Genomic DNA, 18,877 nt, shown 5'->3' with positions numbered 1-18,877 from the left:
TTTTTTAAACCAGTCCCAATTCAGAATGCTCTATCAGCCAGGCAGCCCACTCACTGTGCTGGGGGATTGGGCAATGCTTTTCTGCTTTTAGCTGGTGCGTGTCAATGTTTGGTTCTCAGCAGCAGCACAGGAAGTCTCACCATCCTGATGAAAAGTCATGAAGTGTGTTGAAGTTTTGTTACTAAAACTGGACTGAAAATGTGCTAATTTTGTGTCGCCTTTGGAAGAAATGATAAGTCATTTCTGACAAAAATATTCCTAGCTTTTCAGGGCCCCGTTGCATCGTGCAAAAAACCCAAGTCATCAAGGAATTGTGAAGAGTTTCCTATAGAATTGCTAGCATAGTTTCACGCACAGAATAATTGTAAGAGAAGATTGAAAATGGCTTCCTACATTTGACAGATGGTTTTAAAAATTTCTTTTTCAGGTTTGAGTTGGTCTTACTAACTGCAGCTATGGTGCAGAAGTATCAATCCCCTGTACGGGTGTATAAACACCCTTTTGAGTTAATTATGGCTGTAAGTATTAATTTTTGCTGTAATTTTCTTCCTTGACAGTTCCTTGTATTGTTAAGTATTTACTGGGCTCTGTTTGATACGCACTATAGAACGTACAAATCTGAAATGATATACAAAATAGGAGGGCTCTGTGTTTTGATGGTTTCTTCTCTACCCAGAGTATTTCTTTACATAATGTGTTCTCTTTTTCTCCCAAAGTTTAGATATAGTTCATAGATTTATTTTAAAGTTAGAGCAAAAGTGGGCTTGAAGCCTACTTCCCAGTTGACTACTGGGAGCAATCTATTCTAGCACGGGAGAAAAAGTGTCAAGTCCATTGATTAAAAGATGGTTGTCGTTGCATCTTCATCAGTATAGAGTTTACAGGACTAGAGAGCACAGAGAAAGCCATGAAAGCAAGGATAAACCTGAATGAAAGAGGAGAATGTATTCTGAGCATTGGTAATACTTTGGGGGGGAGGAAAAAAACCCGATTGCTACGGAGGCCAGAGAGATGAACAAAAAGCCTTTTGAGTGCATGGTTGCTAATTTGTTTGCTAATGTTACAAATAGTAACCAAAAAAAAAGAAGAAAATTCTTATTAGGTTCCCTCGTCTTTCTCTCTCTCTCTCCCCCTTTCCCTGCCTTTTCTTTCTTTTTTCAGAAAACAGAAAGGAAGTAGGTATTTGACATTTTTAAGTATATTCAGCCCAAACCACAGCTTTGTGGCTCTCATGAGTTAACAAAGAGCAGTTGAGGAGAGCAGTGCAGTCAGCTTCTACTTAATAAGAACAGTTAAAACTAAATAATAATCTAAATAGTGGTTGTTTTGTTTCACTTGCTGAAAATACTATGTTTAATGGCTTCAGAGGAGAGTTTTAATAGTGTTCATAGTGTAAATATTTAGATAGATCACATGGTTTGGAGTGCAGAGTTCCTTACAGAAGTTATCCTTCGCAGTCTCAGGGCAAAAAAGGATTAGGTCACTCTAGGGGGAATATTTCAATTTCTTTTTATCTTACTCCTGAAACTGCCTCCAGTATTACACATGCAGGTCTTGTTCTTGCAAACACTTCAAGGCAGAGAGTGGTTATTTTCATGACTGGTGAAGGATCTGACTGTGATATGTTGAAGGTCTTTCAGGACTTTACTACACTTCCTGACAGCAAGGCTTCAGATGGTTTCTAATTTAAATTTGATTGTGTGTGTTACGTTGGCCTTCAGTGAAGTATACTGGTCCTCGTTCTTAGATCAGTCAACAAAAATTAGTTTCTTGGACAAAATTCTCTGGCTGTTTGCTGAACTGACAAGTCTTTACCTTGCTGTTGAACTGAAGGCAAAAATTCTTCTTTTAAGTTACGTCTTCAAGGATATTTTGAGTCAAAATGCTGACATCAGGATTTTTCACAATGCTTTATTGGGCGTAATTAGAAACACTTCTGACTATTAATATTAACTTTGAGTTCTCAAACGGTTCCATAGCTTGGGGATAACATTTGAAGAATAATCTTTAACAAATATTAAGTCTTTTCTTACACGAAAGCTTTTTTCTCCGTTGGAAAGAATGAGGCTATACTACATAGGCAACCAGGAGAAAACAATAGCTGGAAAATTAAAACAGTGAACTAAGAGGAGAAAAATGTTTATAAAAAGAAACAGTCAGCTGAACAGGATGCTTTCCGAGACTAGAAGTTTAGATTAACGATAATATGTATGATTTATTTTGTCTGTGTCAGGGCAGCGAGTTATCACTTGAACTTGTTCAGAATGTGATGACTGGATGAACATCCTTCCCTGCCATGTCGCTTCTGTTATGTTATTGTTTTTTAAAATGTGTAAAATTCCTGGTGGTGACCTATCAAAACTGTTTATGCATTTTCTGAAATATGTAGAGGAGTCCCTCCATGTGCCAAATTCTTTAAAGAATATAAACAGTATATGGTAGTTTGATGCTTTTTGTTACTGTTTTCCCTTGGTTGAATAGTGATAGTGTAAGTTGATGAAGTATTTCTGGAGAGGAATATTCCTGTCTAATTCTGTGCTCACTAAAGTGGAAGTACTATGTTGCATATTCTCAACAAAAAAAGTGCTATAATGTTATTTTAACTGTATCATCAGCTCTTCTGAAATGAGGAACACATCCTGGTATATAACAAGCTTGAATTTAAGGCACCCAGCCAACAACTTTAACAATATGTTTTTTAAGTTTGATTTTTTTTTTCTCTGTTCCTCTCTTTCATATGCACCCAATGTCTGAGAGAATGTGTCCTCAAATAGAGACTTAAACCCACACACCAGAGATGCTCAGCTGTCAGTAAAAAGCCTCTTGAAGAAACCTTTGGTCAGTGTGGCAGCAGTGTTCTTTATGCTGAGCTGTCTAACAAAAATTGCTGTTTCTAGCTTGGGTCTTGTTGCGTGGGATCTCATCTTTGTCTTAAGGTGCTAAGTACTTTTAAAATAGTCCTCCATTCCTTGAGGGTTTCATGGAACTGAAGAGGTAATTCATTCTATAGAGCAGTAATGAAGATCACCAGTGTCAATGAAGCCCATGTGGACTGAAAAGATTTCCTGGATGATATGTGTTCCAACTACAAATTGGAACTCATTAAGTCAAACTAATATTTAGCTTTCAGATAAAGAAATCAGCATAAAATTCTTCTTTGTCTACAAGCAACCAAGTGAATGCCACTTGCAGAATGGGCCATTTACATTACAAACTTCCTATTTGCCCACTTTTCCTTTCTTGGGTTTCAAAGAGGTACTTGAGGGAGAATAAAGTACAATCAGCATTCTATTCATGCTACTCTAGTGTGTTTTGAGAGAACTTTGTTCTCTCTGAAGGGCGAGTGCAGCTATATTCAGACAAAAAATGGATTTAATTCCACTTTGATCTAAACCAAGATTGACAAGACGAGTGTTTTGCAGAGTTATGATATAAAGACTTCTAAAATAGATGCAGTGAAAATTCTTTTTCTTACTAAGTTGAATTTCTGTTGAAAATAAGTTTCTTTTATGCGCCTCCACTGAAATCCAAAAATCATCTATTGAACCCTGATGTATCTCTGTGACAGTATACTTCAAGGCACACCACCTTACCTCTCAAGTCTGCAAGAGAACTGGTGAAGTACTCTTGTAGGTAGCAAGTTGGGAGATCCATTGCTGAATGCTTCTTGCCTTCCTTCATCATTAAGGGCAAGCTATGTGAAATCTAATAGAAGCTACTTCCCTTGAAGATTGCCTTTTACTGGCGAATTGTGTCGTTCCAGATAATGTCCAAGTTGCTTTGAAAATAATAACTGGATGCAAATCTTCTAATGAAACCATCTTCTGAACTTGAAAAGATCCAAGAATCATAGGCTGGAAATTATCACATTTTAGTCCAACACGCCTAACACAGGCAACGTGATTTCACCAAATGGTTACCAATGCTGACATGATGACTTCTGGCTGCTCTGTGGCATATCTGTCATAATCAACTTCTTGAAAACTCTCCCTCTCTCTATGTGTATATATATTTAAAAAAAACAACACAGCTGTTCATCACACTGGATAGACTCTTGCCTCCTTTTCCTCCTGTTTATGTTGAAGTTTACATAATGCTGGAAGCAGCTAAAATGTGGAAAAATGACTGTTTACTTAAACTCACTTGCCAAGTTACCAAGGTTACATATATTGGAGAAAAAACTGAGAAGCTGCTTTTATAAAACTTTTAAAGATTATAGATTCAGTTTTTGATATTAGCTTTAAAGAGGTTTACATTTAAAGTAATATAGGGACTTCGCTGAATAAGTAGTTCTGAATGTTAAAAGGCAGTTAACTTGAATCTTGAAGCTTTCTTAACACACATGGGGCTAAAATTAACTTTGGAGATTCACAGCTCATTTTCAGCCTTACATACATTAGATAATTCCCCTTGAGTTTAATTTCCAAAGCAAATTTAAATAATGAATAATCAGCTACTATGGCATTCCAAGGGTGAAATTTATGCCAATGGAAAATAAGTAAGATTTTTGAAAGAACCACATTGAATTGAACCATTGACCAGGGGGGTGTTTTTATTAGTTTCTGGAAGCTCTGTGGAAAATATATTGCTCTTCAGCCCATTTAGAAAATGTCCTATTTACAGCCACAAATTACTTAGTTTCAGACATAAATATGAATAGTAACGTGACTGAACACAGCAAGTGTGCTGTAAACCTGTCCTGTTATGTTTAGTCAAATTTACGTAGATTTTAAGAACTTGTGGCTTTGTGAAAACTAAGATTTTCAAATCTGCCTGTGACAGGAGACAGACTTTCAAAGGTATTTTGCAGTCTTTTGCATAGCTAAAATAGTGTTTCCACTTTGTTAAAGTTCCTGGCATTTGTCGGCTTCCACTGGTGCCAAACAATGAAGAGAAGTCTGTAGGTAAACTAGTCATCAATGTCAGGAGCTTACAGTTGTGGAAATAATGCATTTGACTTTAATTGCTATTTTGATTTTAAAATAAATCTTGCACTGCCTTGAGGCTGGAAACTACTTCCTTCCAAACTGCGTATTCTCATGAAAATCCTTTAAAAAAAAATTGGTCTCATGTTTTTCCTTTGTTCTGTAGAATATCTAAAGTATCTAAAGCATGAATCTTTCTTAATAAGTATAATGTGTAGTGCCCTTTTGATTGTATTGTCATTTTAATAGTTCAAATTTGCTGCTTTTGGACAGTAGGCTGACTGGCTTTCTTTGGTTTTATAGATCTGAAAAAAACTGTTTAAGGTAAATCTCCGTGATTTAAAGTATCCCTAAATTACAGGAAAGTAATAAGATTGTAGATGGCATAAATACGCTTCAATGCTAGAGTAGATTAGAAAAAAAATTATCTCTTTTTTTCAGATTGACAAATCAAAGTATAATCCCTTGATCTAGATTGAAATGAGTTTCCTGATCAGGCACTACATCATCTTTTCATTTTAAAGGTTATTACTTCAAAATGTCATTTAAAAAAAAAACCAACTATGTATCAAGTTTAGTGCCATACCTGCTCATAAATCCCTACAATTGTTATTCCTTCTAGTCTCATTTTCTTTTTCTTGGAAAAAATGCATTCCACACATGTGAAGAGGGGCTGAAAGGCTGGTGAGAAAAAGGAAGCTGTTCTCCAAGTGCTTTTGAAAGGACAAAGTAACCTTTAAATGTATAGAGAAGTAATTTATTCCCCCAAAGCGGTGCACCTTGTTGAGGATTTCTCTTGGATACTTAAAGCCTGGGGAAGGGAGCAAACTGAGTGTCCGCTCCTGAAACTGCTCAGTGGTTTTCCCTTCGGTTGTATGACTCCCAGATTCTCATCTACTTTGATTCCTGTCTTTGTTGAAAATTCAGGTTTATTTACCATTGGAAATGCATTGGTAAAACTGTGGTGGAGCAGTGCCTTGTATGGATTTTCTTATTTTTGACTAAGTGTCTGCAGTTAAAGTGCTGTTTTATGTCGTCGTTGATGGTCTCTTGCATTAGCACACGTACGAACAGATGAATTTTTCACCATTTGTTTGGAATGAGCCGTGGTTAACAAATGTAAGAGTTAAGTTGAGCACTAGGGAAAAATATTGACTTAGCAGCCTGCTTACTGTGCAATTTCCGTGTTGTTTCATGGCCTGCTTAGATATTTCCATGGCTAGCTGTTTCCTGTTTTTTGTGGGCAAACACATGACCTGACTGTAGCTGGCAGCTGCAGTTCTCTTGTTCACCAAATGCTTTTAGTCAGTTTTTTTAACAAGTCTTTTACAGTTTAAAAGCTAAACCACCACTACTGTCAAACTCTGACAGGTGTCAATAGAAGAAAAATATGTATCAAAACAGTTCTTGTTGCTTTGTTCTGAAAGCACTCCAAGCTTTTCACCCTTTGCAGGTGTTTTAGCTCTGAGACTGGTGCGAAGTGCTGCTCTAGGATCTGTTGATCAGCCAAGTGATGTTGCCTTTGAGTTAAAAAAAAATCTTCAAGTTAAACACGTGGGAACCTGGCAGTAGGAAGTGGTTAACACATTCTGCAGAGTCCTAGACACCTGTGATACTACAGTTAGGATCTGGAAAAGGTATAACTTCATGCTCGTGATGTAACGTGTGGTTAGCCATTAAGAAGTACGTGTAAAAGCCTTCAAAACCTCATGGGAAAGAGATACGGTGTATTTTTTTTTACTTTTAAAAAACATGTCCAATGAGGACCCAGAGGCTGCTTAGGTATCAGAGTCGTCAGCTGCAGACGTAGAATGAGGCGTTTCCGTATGGTATGGCCAGTTACATGCCCCTCTAGCGTGAGCAATCTGGGCTTCCTGTTCCTGCGGAGCTCTTACTGCTGTCTTACAGCAGAATATTTCGGCTGCTGTGCTTTAGGAAACAAGCACACCATGAAGGAGGGAGTAGAAGGAGAGCCTGAGGGATTGGAAGCAACCCCTGAGGACTCTCCGTAAAGCACATTCAATCAGCATCCAGATTTTGGAACGCAGAATTGAGGGGTATTCATTGTTATTTTTGTAACCAAGATTGGTTTGCTTTGCACTTAGTTTCAATTCAATGTTTCTGGAAGGAGGGTGGCAATGTGATATTAAAACTGTTGCGTTCTGAATATAGAGTGAACCTTCTGAGAATTGCAAGGAAATCTGTTAATTAGCTCAAGTTAAAATTAATTACAGGTTAGTCTTAAATGGTCTATTTTCTCTTCTCCCAAGTGAATTTGTCTTCAAATTTTTCATGTAGTTGAAAATTACTGTGTATATATTCTAAAAGAAGCACTAGGATGTTAAGCTGAATTATTAACTCCTTCTATCTCCTTTTTATCATACAGTTAAGACAGGTCAGGTTAGCAGCTCAGCTAAAATCCTAAGTAGGGCCTGTTACAGGTAATTTTAATAATTCTGCTTTCTCACAGTCAATTTTCATGTAGTTTGTTTCAGTTGTAATCAGTCAGTGATGTCTGAGGTGAGATTCATGCCAAGAACTGACGCAGGTGGAAGGTAACGGTGGCAGCCTGGCTGGAAGGCCTGTGTTGGAAGGGCTGTCGGGCATCATCTGGGCTCCACTGCAGCGTGGGGCAGCGTTGCCAAAAGAGTACAACCAAGCAATGCACCATCAAAATTTGAGATCAGGTCCCAAGGTCCTGGCTTTTCTCTGCATTGCTTTTGCTCAAGTAATACTGATTTCCATCCAGTCCACAGAGGTGTTCAGCTTGGAGTTCATGGGCTCTCGCTTCTAAGGGTCAGAGAAACACAACCGAATATGTGGTTTCCCATTACAGCTAAGTTGGTGTTCCAGCTTGCTCTTGTTGCTTTCTTGCAAAGACACGTTCATCAGCAAGCCAATTTAGGGAGGTAGGCTGGTCAAAAGCTGTCTTGGAGAAAAGGAGAATAAATACGTGCCAGCCTGATTTCCTCACCAGGCTTGCTGAAGGCTGATGAGCACCCCTGTGGGGGCAGGTGCTTGTCCCCTCCTGTACTGTTAGTGAGCTGGTGGCAGCTGGCCACAGGAAAGAAGGAACAAGTTGGCAGGGCATTTCTCAGGACATGTTGCACTGTGGGAGCCCTGGATTCCATGGGGAAATAATTAGGGATCTGCAGTTTGAAAAATGCCGAAGCCCATAACAGCAGATGAAGGGGCCGTTAGAAACTTGATTCAGCATCTTCAGGCCTGGTATTATTTAGCAGTGCAAAGTATTTGCGAATTGTGCTTAATGTCTTGGAGTTGTGGATTCTGGGAGTTGCTCTGGCATGAAGGGGAATCTGTCCTTACCTTAGAAAAACGGAAATTAAAAAAGAGCATTTTGTATGATCTAGTGGGGTAGCATGAGAGCTGACTGGTTGGCTTTCTTGCTTGTATTCATGTACGAAGCTTCAGATTTGAACGTTTTCTGTCTTGGATTCCTCTTGGGTTTTACTTTATGATAATAAGGTTTGGGGACTATATATCAGTAAATTTGAAAATAAAAATATCACAGGACTCTTGGAACCTAACAGCTTTAACTCTGGTGACAGCAGAGTGATCGTGGGAGCGAGCAAAGAGAAGCTACCCTTTTGTATTACAAATGAATTTTTATTTAAACTGTTTTAATTCTTAGTTATATATGTTTGGGTTCTCTTAAATTAGCATTTGAAGACTTTGTCGTGGTCAGATTTATGAAGTTAAATATCTAAATCTGTAGAGTTTTGGATTACTTGTTGGATAATTACAATTATTTTCATTCTGATATTACTTATATTCTCAAAACTTGAGTATAGGTGTTTTTTGGACTACATGCAGATCAGTCTGTGTAACAGTTGAAAACTACGTTGCAAACCTCTCAACGTTTCAGCCTCTCTGTGACTGGTGACTTTCTGCCTTGCCTACTGCTGCTGTAATATTGTATCATATTGCTTTGATGATAATAGATCTCATTTTGTGAAAATGAATATTTCTCTGGTGGTGGTCAGGATGGCGATGTGTCATTTATATTTGTTTATGGCACAACAGAAGGGGAACAGTTAGTTTCCTGATGAGAGCACTTCCTTTCTCGAGTGCATTGTGTCTCTTCATTTAGTGTAAAATGTGAATGCCGTAGACATTAAGTCCAGTTCAGGAACATCAGTCAGTGAAATCCTTTCCAGAGGACACTTTTCTGGCTATTTTATTCAGTGTGTAAATTATACTACTTAATTTGCAGAACTCTCTCTTTGCTGTGCAATTCATTGGCCTGTGGATAAATTCTTCATTACTGAATTCATGGCTCTATGAAATTACTTATTTCTATTGAAGTGTTTCATGGTCTGCATGGTGCAGCCACTGATCTTGTAATGAACAGGATTTAAAGCAATTTACCTTGAACTTGTTTGTTCTGTGTTGACTAAACTGATTCTTGCTTTTGTTTGTCTGCCTTTCTTTGCTATGTTCTATAATCTATGATTTTAATTGCTTTTTCGAAAAGAATCAAAGTAGTCTTGACTGTTCTTTTTTAATTGGCTTATCTTTGGAAGGTAGGTGGTATCTTTCTTTGTATTTTATTGGGGAGCAGATGCAGGGGTGTGGAAGTTGTACCACCTTAACATGCCAATGATGCCTCATCTAGCAGTGGTATTACCTGGTTATTGATATCTTAACGATATGGGGGAAAAAGGATTGTATTCTGTCTCTTAATGAGAACCCGGTACTGAATTGCACCATAAGGCCTATCTGGCTAGTGTGCTATGTATTTGGCAGTGGCCAAGGGTAGTATCTGCCTCTAGGGAAGAGGATAAGAATAAGATAAACATATGGTAACACTGTCTTGGGATGCTATTCCATCCTACAGCGGTGTCCCTTCACAGCCCTTCTGGTCCAGAATATGCCTGTTATCTATAATAGCACTGCATGTGGTTTCTTTCCTGTGCCTGCCCAATTCCTTTCTGGAGCCAAGTGAACTCTCCATCATGACACCCTCCAGCAGGAGTTTGTGCTTCATGACACGCTCTGTCAAGAGATGTATCCTTTATCTAAAGCCTGTCTCCAGCTTGCTCAGCTTCACACCACCTGCTCCTTGTGTTGGAAGAGGCAGTAAAACCTACTCACATTCTTCATGTTGCTTGCCCTGTTAGATTTGTAAGGCATCTCTTCCCTCAGTTACTGAATTATTCTTTTTCATGGTGATAAGTCTTAGTCTGTTTAATAGTTTATGATACCGTATCAGGAACCACTGTTGTTCTGTACTGTTGATCTTCCACAGTCAATGTCTAACCTTTTTGAGGCATCTCCTGATATCAGACATGTATGAAAGGTTAAGGTATTTTTTAAATGTTATATTTAACTTCCTAGCTTAAGAGGCACATTGTCTGCAGGCTTCAGACCCTATCATGCTGCATTTTGATGACATTCCATTGACATTAGTGAATGGTCAAGATTTAATTGATATACTTAATTTTAATTGGTTTGCTTAATAGAATACAGCTGCTCTTTACCTGGAAGCTGGTATTTTGCTGGTTCACAAGCCAAACCGAGACCTTTATAGTTGAGCCATGCTACTTACCTTGAATTCTGCCCTTTTGGCAAAGCTTTCTTTACTGATTATACTCTTGGTAGAGTGAAATCATTCTTGCAGTGCTTAGAGGCCAATTGCCTCTGGGCCAAATTAAAACCTGGTGGGTGCAGTCTGAGACAATGAAGTCAAACCTGTTTCACTGAACCTTCCTGCGGTGGGGGGGTTGATCTGGATGGCGATCAGGAGACTTTGTTCTTTGTGGTAGTACGAGTCTTTAACCTTTCAGACAATGGTTTAATGAGGAATTCTGAGACTGTACTGTAGCAATGCTGTAGTCATCCTTTCCTCCCCCACTCGTAAATTAGATTTTGTCTACACAGTAATAATTTTATTTAAAATACCCTAACATATTCCAGATGTTAAACATGTTTTAACAGACCTGCTTATTGAAAGTGTCTGTAATTCTAAGACCAAAAAAGTGACGAATACCAATTGCAGGACTCATAAAAGTGAGACTTAAGCATGGAGCGATAGAGCAGTAAGGAGTATTTGACTGTTCCAAAAATAGATCCTCAGTGGACACAGTAGGACTGCAGCTGAATTTTAAAGTAAAACTGACCGCAAAGAAACCAGACACGCAATTTTGTTAACTGGAGAGGAATGGAGAAGCTAAGTACCAAATTCTGCTTTCAGTGTGACAGTATCCTGTGCATTTGTGAGATGCCTGTTAGCAATGCAGAACATAGTTGTCATTGTTCAGCTGCTGTAAGTCAAGTAATGGTTATTTACAAGCAATGGTGAGACAAGCTTAATGGTTTACAGTCATTTTGATATGTGTATCTTAAAAATTTCAAAGAAGGATATGTTCCTGTGTTGTGTAAAGGTTTCTATATTGCCATTGTTGCAGAGAAATAGGAAGTGCTTGAGAATAGCTCACATTCCCGAGTAATCACATGGTGGTCTCCAAGCATTTAAGCTTTCACTGGCCTGTTGCCAGCCATTATTGTGATGCTTTTCTGGAGGTCAGCCTCTTCTCCATAGTACTTTAACCTTGAGCCAAAACAGTCATGTCCTGTGCAATTGGGGTCGGAAGCCAAGTTTCCTATCCCAGAAACTACTGAAGTTGACTCTAACTGCAGGGCAAATTCTGTCAAAGTGTTGTGCTCAGAGATACTGTGCCTTCTGGGCCAGAACTGATTTCCATCTGTCTTGCTTGGAACACGGGCAGAGCGAACACTCATTTTCTTTGTAGAATAGTTTTGCTCATACATTTAATATAAACCAGTTAAAGTGAAATTGCAAGTCAGTCTGATACTGCTATTGCCCCCAATAAGTCAGCTAAGGTCTGTGTATACTGAATAGCAACTTATAGCAGCATGACTATAGAGTCTGTCCTTGATGTTCCACCTTCAACCTAAACCAGAGCACTGTCACTTGTGTTTTTTCTAACCAGCAATTTGATATTGGTCTTCCAGTCACAAGCCAGCCTAACCTAAGTGATCGGGCTTTCCCAGCTTACTCCAAAGGAAAGGAAGATTAAAATTTTTATTTACATTCAGCATGTTTGGGTTTTCTGTCCTTAATATTTTTTCTTGAGGAATGAGTGGTACTTGCCCAACTTCTCTATTTTAGCTTCTTGTTTTAGAGGTTCATTTCTCAAGATTGTGCAGAGGCTGCAACTGAAGTTAGCTTCGTGCATTCTTTAGTGGAGTGGCACTATGCCTTGGGCTCCTTTGGGCTCTCTGGACTTCTTGAAGGGAGGAAAAGAATTAATGATCCTCTTGTGAGTGTCTGGGAGGCAAGCAGGTGTAACTCTTAAACTGTTACACTGGCTATCTGCTTTCTCCTCAAATCCCACCCTGGTGATTCATTTGTCTTCTGAAGATGGACACTCAGGCTCCCATATGAGAATCAAGTATTACACAGTTCCAGCTGTGCAAATTTATTTAAGCAAACCACAGATGACTTGTATCTGTTTTAAAGAAACCACTCTTCCAATTAAAGTACTGTTGAGGCATGCCTGTGGTTATTAAAGATCATCTTTTACAGATAAAAGGTGGAATGTTACCCCTTGTCTTCAGGTCAGATTCTTTATCCCCAAACTGTTTTGCCTGCTGAATCAGTACACCTTTACCACCAAAAGCTTGAATAAAGTTGCATTAAATCATTAATGAGTTTACTTTTTATCTGGAAGAAGGTTGTGTCTCTGCATGTAGCAAAATACTTCTTAGGTGGTTAAAAGCCAGTCCCCTTCCAGTTTCATTACATGCAGCTGTATGCAACAGTCAGGCCACTATAATTTTTGCTAGTAAAGCTTCTGTATGTGACCACTTCTCTGAAGTGAAAATGCCCAGCTATTGAATAGTATCCATGCAGGGAGGGTATGCTGAGGGAGATAAAGTAGTGATCTGTGTAGAAAGAGCCTACGTGGGTGGCTTGACTGGTCACATCCCTCATGAGAATAGAGGTTTCTGTGTCTGGCTATTTATTCCGGTGTAGGAAAGCAGAAGCTCTTTGCTCGGTCTGGTAAGTTGGTCACCACAGTTCCTTAACTGAAGTGGAATTTTACTGGTAATTCACTGTTATCTGGAAGATTGCTTCATAGCTTGTTTTGAATCTCCTGCTTTATTTATAAGGTCTAAATTATTTTAATGAAATACTAAAATATTAAGTAACTTAAAAACACTGGACACCAAAGCTGAGCTTCACTAGCTCTGTAGCCTACACATTTATGCTCCAATACAGGGGAGTTTGTTTTAGACCTTCCTGTCCCCCAGTAACTTCTTGCTCCTGCTTTTTGCCTTTTCTTCTATCCCCTACCTAGCTCTTGATTTTGGGTATTCTTAAGCAAATGTGTTATGCTTTTCTTAGTGTAACTCAAATTTGTCAAGAATGCTTTATGAATATAATCAAGTTTTTCCTTGGATAAGCTTAGAGTTTTACTGACACTTAGTTGTGGGTGCTGTCTAAATGGAGCATCCTTTCAATAAGCTGCCTGTGAAATCCTTTTGATTTCTGGTTTGTATGCTGGTAGAAAAATGAGCACTTCCTTGGTTCACATGTACTTCACAGAGAATGTAAACTAAAACTCTGAAATGTGTGTAAACTTTTTAAATTACTACAAGGAAAAGGGATTTTTTTCTGAAATTGTTACTGTCGTCTTGAGGTTGGATTTGATGTCTTCTATAACTTCTAATAGCAGTAGAAGATAATTAGTTCTAAATCCTGTTAATGAAAGTGACACTAATGCATAATCCTATCTAGTCAATGCATTCATAGCATGAATTTCTCCAAAATATTCTCTGTAACAGCTACCTAGAGGTGTACTTGTTGCAAACAGTATCCTGTGATTGACAGCTAAGATAATTTCCCAAAGTGCATGTGATTTGGGGGTAATATTTTGTGCAGTAAGGGTGTTTTGATTTCCATAGGACTCTTGATGCTGTCCCTGCGTGGTGGCCTCAAAGGAAAGAAGTTAAAGCACAAGCAAGACAAACCTATTTTTAAGATAGGTACCAAAGTTTCAGAAGATGGTGCAGATGCTGTGATGAGATTGCTTGAAGATCTATTCAGTTTCAGGGGCTGCTTTTACAAATTACCTGGATGACATGATGAACGGCATGCTTGCTAAGTTTTCAGGCGGCTCTGTAGCATATTTGAGTGCATTACACCTCAGAGGGAGTCGAAGCTAGTTTACAAGAACTAGCCTGCAGGACAGTTATTAGGGCTGTTTAAAATGCCAAGCTATGCATTTGGTCTATATTTGGAATGTACTTAAAGCCAATAGTGATCAACACTGTAACCATGGAAATGCTGTCTGAACTAAAGAGATGAACAGAAATGCCAGTATTTGTGTGTTAGTGCTATTATGTTCACTTGAAAGTGCTTTGTAGCAGCGTTAACACATGAAAGGTCCTGTTGTCAGAAATCCAGGGTGGTGTGTGATGTGTTGTATAAGCAGCACTCTAACTGCAAGCTATTGAGAATAGTTTCATTTATAATACCATTTTAGTAGTGTTTCATTATTTTTGTGGTTGGCAGTGTGTATAAACTATTGTTATGCCTGAAATTTAACATGAAGCTCTTCCTTTTACACTGCAGAAGACTTCAAAGAGATTAAATAAGTGTGAAGTAGCCTGGACTGTGTCTACAGAGCTGCGTGATACTTCCTGTTATGCGTAATACAGCTTTGTTCCTTGTCAAAAGCCACAGGGTCTCTATTCTGAAAGGTTGTTTTGCTTCCCCTCTGTACATCCCGTACATGTTTGGGGTGACTGGGGGTAAGTGTTGTTTGGAGTGATGGTGATCCAGAAGCAAACAAAAAATTGTCTCTCAATTTTTACGGTCTTGGCTAGAGTAACTTATTTGAGCTAAAGCACATGAATAGCTTCTGTGCTGTTTCCTGACTCCATAGAGATTTTCAATTTATTGAATCAAAGCTCTTCATGCAACATTATGAAGTAGCTATTGAATTTGAGTTTAGTCTGTATACTGGGTTATTTTGTAATGGTTGTGGGCAATGTCCTCATTGCTTTTAGACGCTTTCCGTTTCAGGAATTTGCAGAATGGATGTGAAGGTCAGAAGCTTTCTTGCTGTGTTTCCAGGATTTGAGCAGCAAATTGCTGTGCCTGCTTTGCACGTGGCAGGCCTGTTGACCTATTTGGTAGAACAATACGTATTGTTTATTCTGGGGTGACATCCACAAGATTACTTTAACAGATTTTCATTAGCTCTGTTCATACCATCTAGGAGTAGGGTATATTTGAAATGTGCAAGAAATGTAACTGGATACCTACTTAACTTTAAAGTACTATGGGCTTCTAATGCAGCTAAATGTAAAAATGGACAGAACAGTCCTGCTCTCTTCTTCACACAAAGTACTGAAACCTAATGCTATATATAGTTAAGCTAAGGGGTGAATTTAAATGTGTTGGAATAAAGCTCTCTTCTCATCCTCTCTTTCTCTGTGGACATTTGCAAGGTGTAAGCGGGTTGTTCATAGCAGTGTAGGGTCTGAAATCCTTTTCAATGAAACCTGATTAAATCAAGAGGACCCCTTAAACAAGTATGAGCATCAAAAGAAGACAAGGGGGAGTAGGGATTATGTTCTTCTGCACACCTAATAAAAACTGTTCTTCCACAGAGAGAACTCTTCAGTGACAGAGGAGCTGTCAGTGGCAAGAATTTAATGGCTTTGGCGAGTGCCAAGGAGAAAAAATGTTTTCCTGACCACCTCTGCTTATAGTTGGTTTCTATTCCCTCAGCTCCTCGTTTCCTGGAGGATTTCTCAGGAATTTCATTTCCATTCCACAAAAGGAGAGGGGAGCTGAGAAAGCTCAATTTACTGGCTTGACTGGCTTCAAATGCCTTTCTGGAGACAAGGGTACTGTAAACAGCAAGTCATCTTAGCACTTCAGATTCTAACAAGATCAAGTGAAGCCCTTGTGTTGTTAATGAAATGGTTTCTGTAGTGATCTTCAGTGTTTGTAGGGATGTATGGGCTGCTTAGAGCACAGGTTGTTTAACACCTGTGTGTGTTTGAAGCATGGGGAATACTTAGAGACCTGTGCAGAATCCAGTAATGTCTACATGGTCATGACTGATACAGTGTGTTAGTCTCTCTTGAATCAGTTGGGCCCTTGATCTTCTGAATATGAGACGTAGACCTGGGCTATAAATTTGAGCACCACTTCAGTACAATATCATAAATACAGCATTCTAAGAATCTGAATATCATGCTGCAATAAGTTCTTGAGTCACTGACATTTCTTCTTCCCAGATACTCTACCTGAAAGCTCTGTTCACTGCATGAGAGAACATTTGAGGTTGTTTTTCAAGCTTGCTTCTCTCACTGTTGGAGAAATTAATTAGCTTTCAATTAGAATTCATGAACAGAATCTGTGCAGAGTAGGTTCTTGTTAGTACTTGTCTTGTATTTTGTATAATGGTGTGTATTTGTGTGGTCTATATTTAAAAAACCATTAAAAAATTAAAAACTTCAAAAACAAAAAAGTGATTGTAGTTTTAAGGATTTGATGCATAATTACATAAAACTTTAACAGCCCCCTTCATGAAAATTTTAGACTAAGTCCATCATTTTGAAACTTTAAAGTTGGGGTGTATTTCCGCAAATTAGAAGCAGTTGAGCCATTTGGGGCAATTACTTGGGAATGCTTTGCTTTGGGAGACTGTATGTGAACAGTGCAGGCACTGCTTGTTCCCAGTGCTGTAAGCTTACACTCTAAATACACTAATGATAATTTAATCAGAAAGTCCTAGGTCTATAACACTTTGTATGCTTGGGTAGTAAACAAGAACTTTTTAGCCTCTAAAATGAAGCAGAATGCTTGTCTTACTGATATTGACTTGTCCTATTGATTTTTCTGTGTAACTTATATAGAAGGGTTATTTATTTTATCTTGGATAGGCATCATTAATACTTAAGGGGCCAAATTACGTCTTGTACCAGGGAATGGAGAGTGGAGACAATATATCCTGTTCCTGAGTGACTCGTGCCACAACACGGTAAAATGCTTTTGGCCTGTAATAGAGGGACGATAGAGGGACAAAGTAAAATAAGATCAGGATGCAGGTGCCAGTGTGGTAAAGTGTGATGGGGAGAAAGGAGAGTTGTTGCACAATTTTTTGCCTGTAGTTTAGGGTAAGGGGCTACTCGCATTTGCCAGGTGAAGTTCAGTCAGTTCTCATTTTAAGAGATTCACAGGAATACATCCCACCACACGATGCAGCTGTCCCCTCAGAGCCATCTGCATGGCTGTCAGATTGAATGTTCTGCCAGTTCTTCTCGGCTATTCACACCCTTCTCAAGTACAGCTCACTTTGTAAAGGCTGGATTTTCCTCTCTTCAGTGAAATTCTGCTTTTCAGAGAGTGGAAGAGTTTTTTCCCCTTCCAAAATTAATATATTAAAATGAAGTTATATTCAACTGTGGGGCATTGGGATTTGGTTTCTTTTTTAACAAAACAAGATGGAACACACAGCCTTCCTTCTTAATGGACGCTTGCTGCTTGCTTAATTTGTCTTGATTCTTAAAATCTTAGATGTAGCTCTCATTCAGGTGAAGGATTATCATTTTTAATTCAGACAACGGGCTTCCACACAAGGTATTTCCTGATGTACTTTCTCATTGCTTAAATCCAGTTCAGTGATAAGGCGTTATGCAAACATTTTGTTTGTTCATCTTGCTTTGCTAGCCAGCAGGTTAACCATTGGTGAATCTTGCTGGAAAAGCTTTGGAGGAGTGTATTGTGTTCTGGTTCTAATTTGATTAATTTTTTAAAACACTTCTTTAGTAGAAATTGCAATGGAAGGCTTACACTCTCATTTTTTTCTCTTTTAAAATAAAGTCAGCGTTCTCTCCTCTGTTAACAAAAGTAGTAGGGAAAGTCTCTTGCATTTAATAGCCACTTTTACAAACACCAATTGTGCAGTGGGTTACCATCCCAGTACTTTGAAAATCTGACTAGCCATATACCGATGGCATAAACTGGGCCAAGATTTCCAGACAAGTGAAAAATAAGGTTGGTTAAACTACCTCATACTTGTCAAGGACTAGAAATGTGCATTTTTGTGTTTCAGGTGATACACAGCCATTCATTCATAGGTCTGAACCTGCCTCTTTTGTGCTGGGTGGGTTGTCTGTAGTCCCCATAATCCTTGTTTGTAGTCTTGTGTAACTAAAGCCGCCTTGGTCTTTTCCACAGAGAGAGTGAGTTCTTAGCCCTGAGTCACTGCCAAGCAGCCTTTGTTTCCCAGCAATAAGAAAATAACTTCTCTTTGTAAATGAGAACATTTAACAAAGTGAAAACACAGTGGAGAAAAAAAACCACTTAAGGCTACTTTGAAAAAGGGCTGCTGTGGAGAGCCATTCTGGTGGGGGAAGTTAATTGCAAAAAAGCAAAGTTTAACTGTGCTGCTTGCATGGTGGCAGGGTTTGGTTTGTAGCAGAGAAGGTATCCTTTTAGAGGACTGTTCGTCCTTCCAGAACTGGCTTCACAGAAGTGTTCCTTTCCAAAAAGCTGACTACCTGTTATATTAAAGATGTTTTTTCTTTCGCAAGCTGCAGTGCAGTTCACCTTCCCCCTTCCTGGTGCCTGGGGATGCTACCTTACCAAAAAACTCTTTCTAGAGCTTTTTGAGGTATATCCGCTCTAACCATCTGCTTTCTTCCACACACACGCCCCCGAGCTGATTACTAACACGGGAACTAACATCCATGAGATACACTGGCACCGAGATACATACTTCTTTGTAGAAGTATAATGATTTTTAAGCATATGTATGTATTATAAAGAGAACAGTAAAAAGCCATGAACAGCAGTATATGGGGGATTAGAAGGTATTTGCTGATTTGTGAGAGTTAATCCAGAATTGTTTCTTTCCAAATGCAGCTGCCAAGAATTTGAAACC

At 38.8% G+C, this 18,877-nt stretch overlaps 1 protein-coding gene across 2 annotated transcripts in view; it reads left to right on the top strand.

The window, feature by feature from the left end:
- The first annotated feature begins 433 nt into the window (after nucleotides 1–433).
- The window catches only part of SEC14L1 (SEC14 like lipid binding 1), a 41,522-nt gene continuing 23,078 nt past the window's right edge, over nucleotides 434–18,877 (top strand). For both annotated transcript variants that reach the window (XM_059828116.1, XM_009810965.2), the window contains exon 1: nucleotides 434–518. In XM_059828116.1, the coding sequence (XP_059684099.1) occupies nucleotides 456–518 (63 nt within the window). In that variant the 5' untranslated portion in view covers nucleotides 434–455. The remainder of the gene's footprint in view (nucleotides 519–18,877) is intronic.

Source organism: Gavia stellata, chromosome 22 (genome assembly GCF_030936135.1).
Source record: "Gavia stellata isolate bGavSte3 chromosome 22, bGavSte3.hap2, whole genome shotgun sequence".
Taxonomy (NCBI): Eukaryota; Metazoa; Chordata; class Aves; order Gaviiformes; family Gaviidae; genus Gavia; species Gavia stellata.
This window is presented reverse-complemented; position numbering and strand designations above follow the sequence as displayed.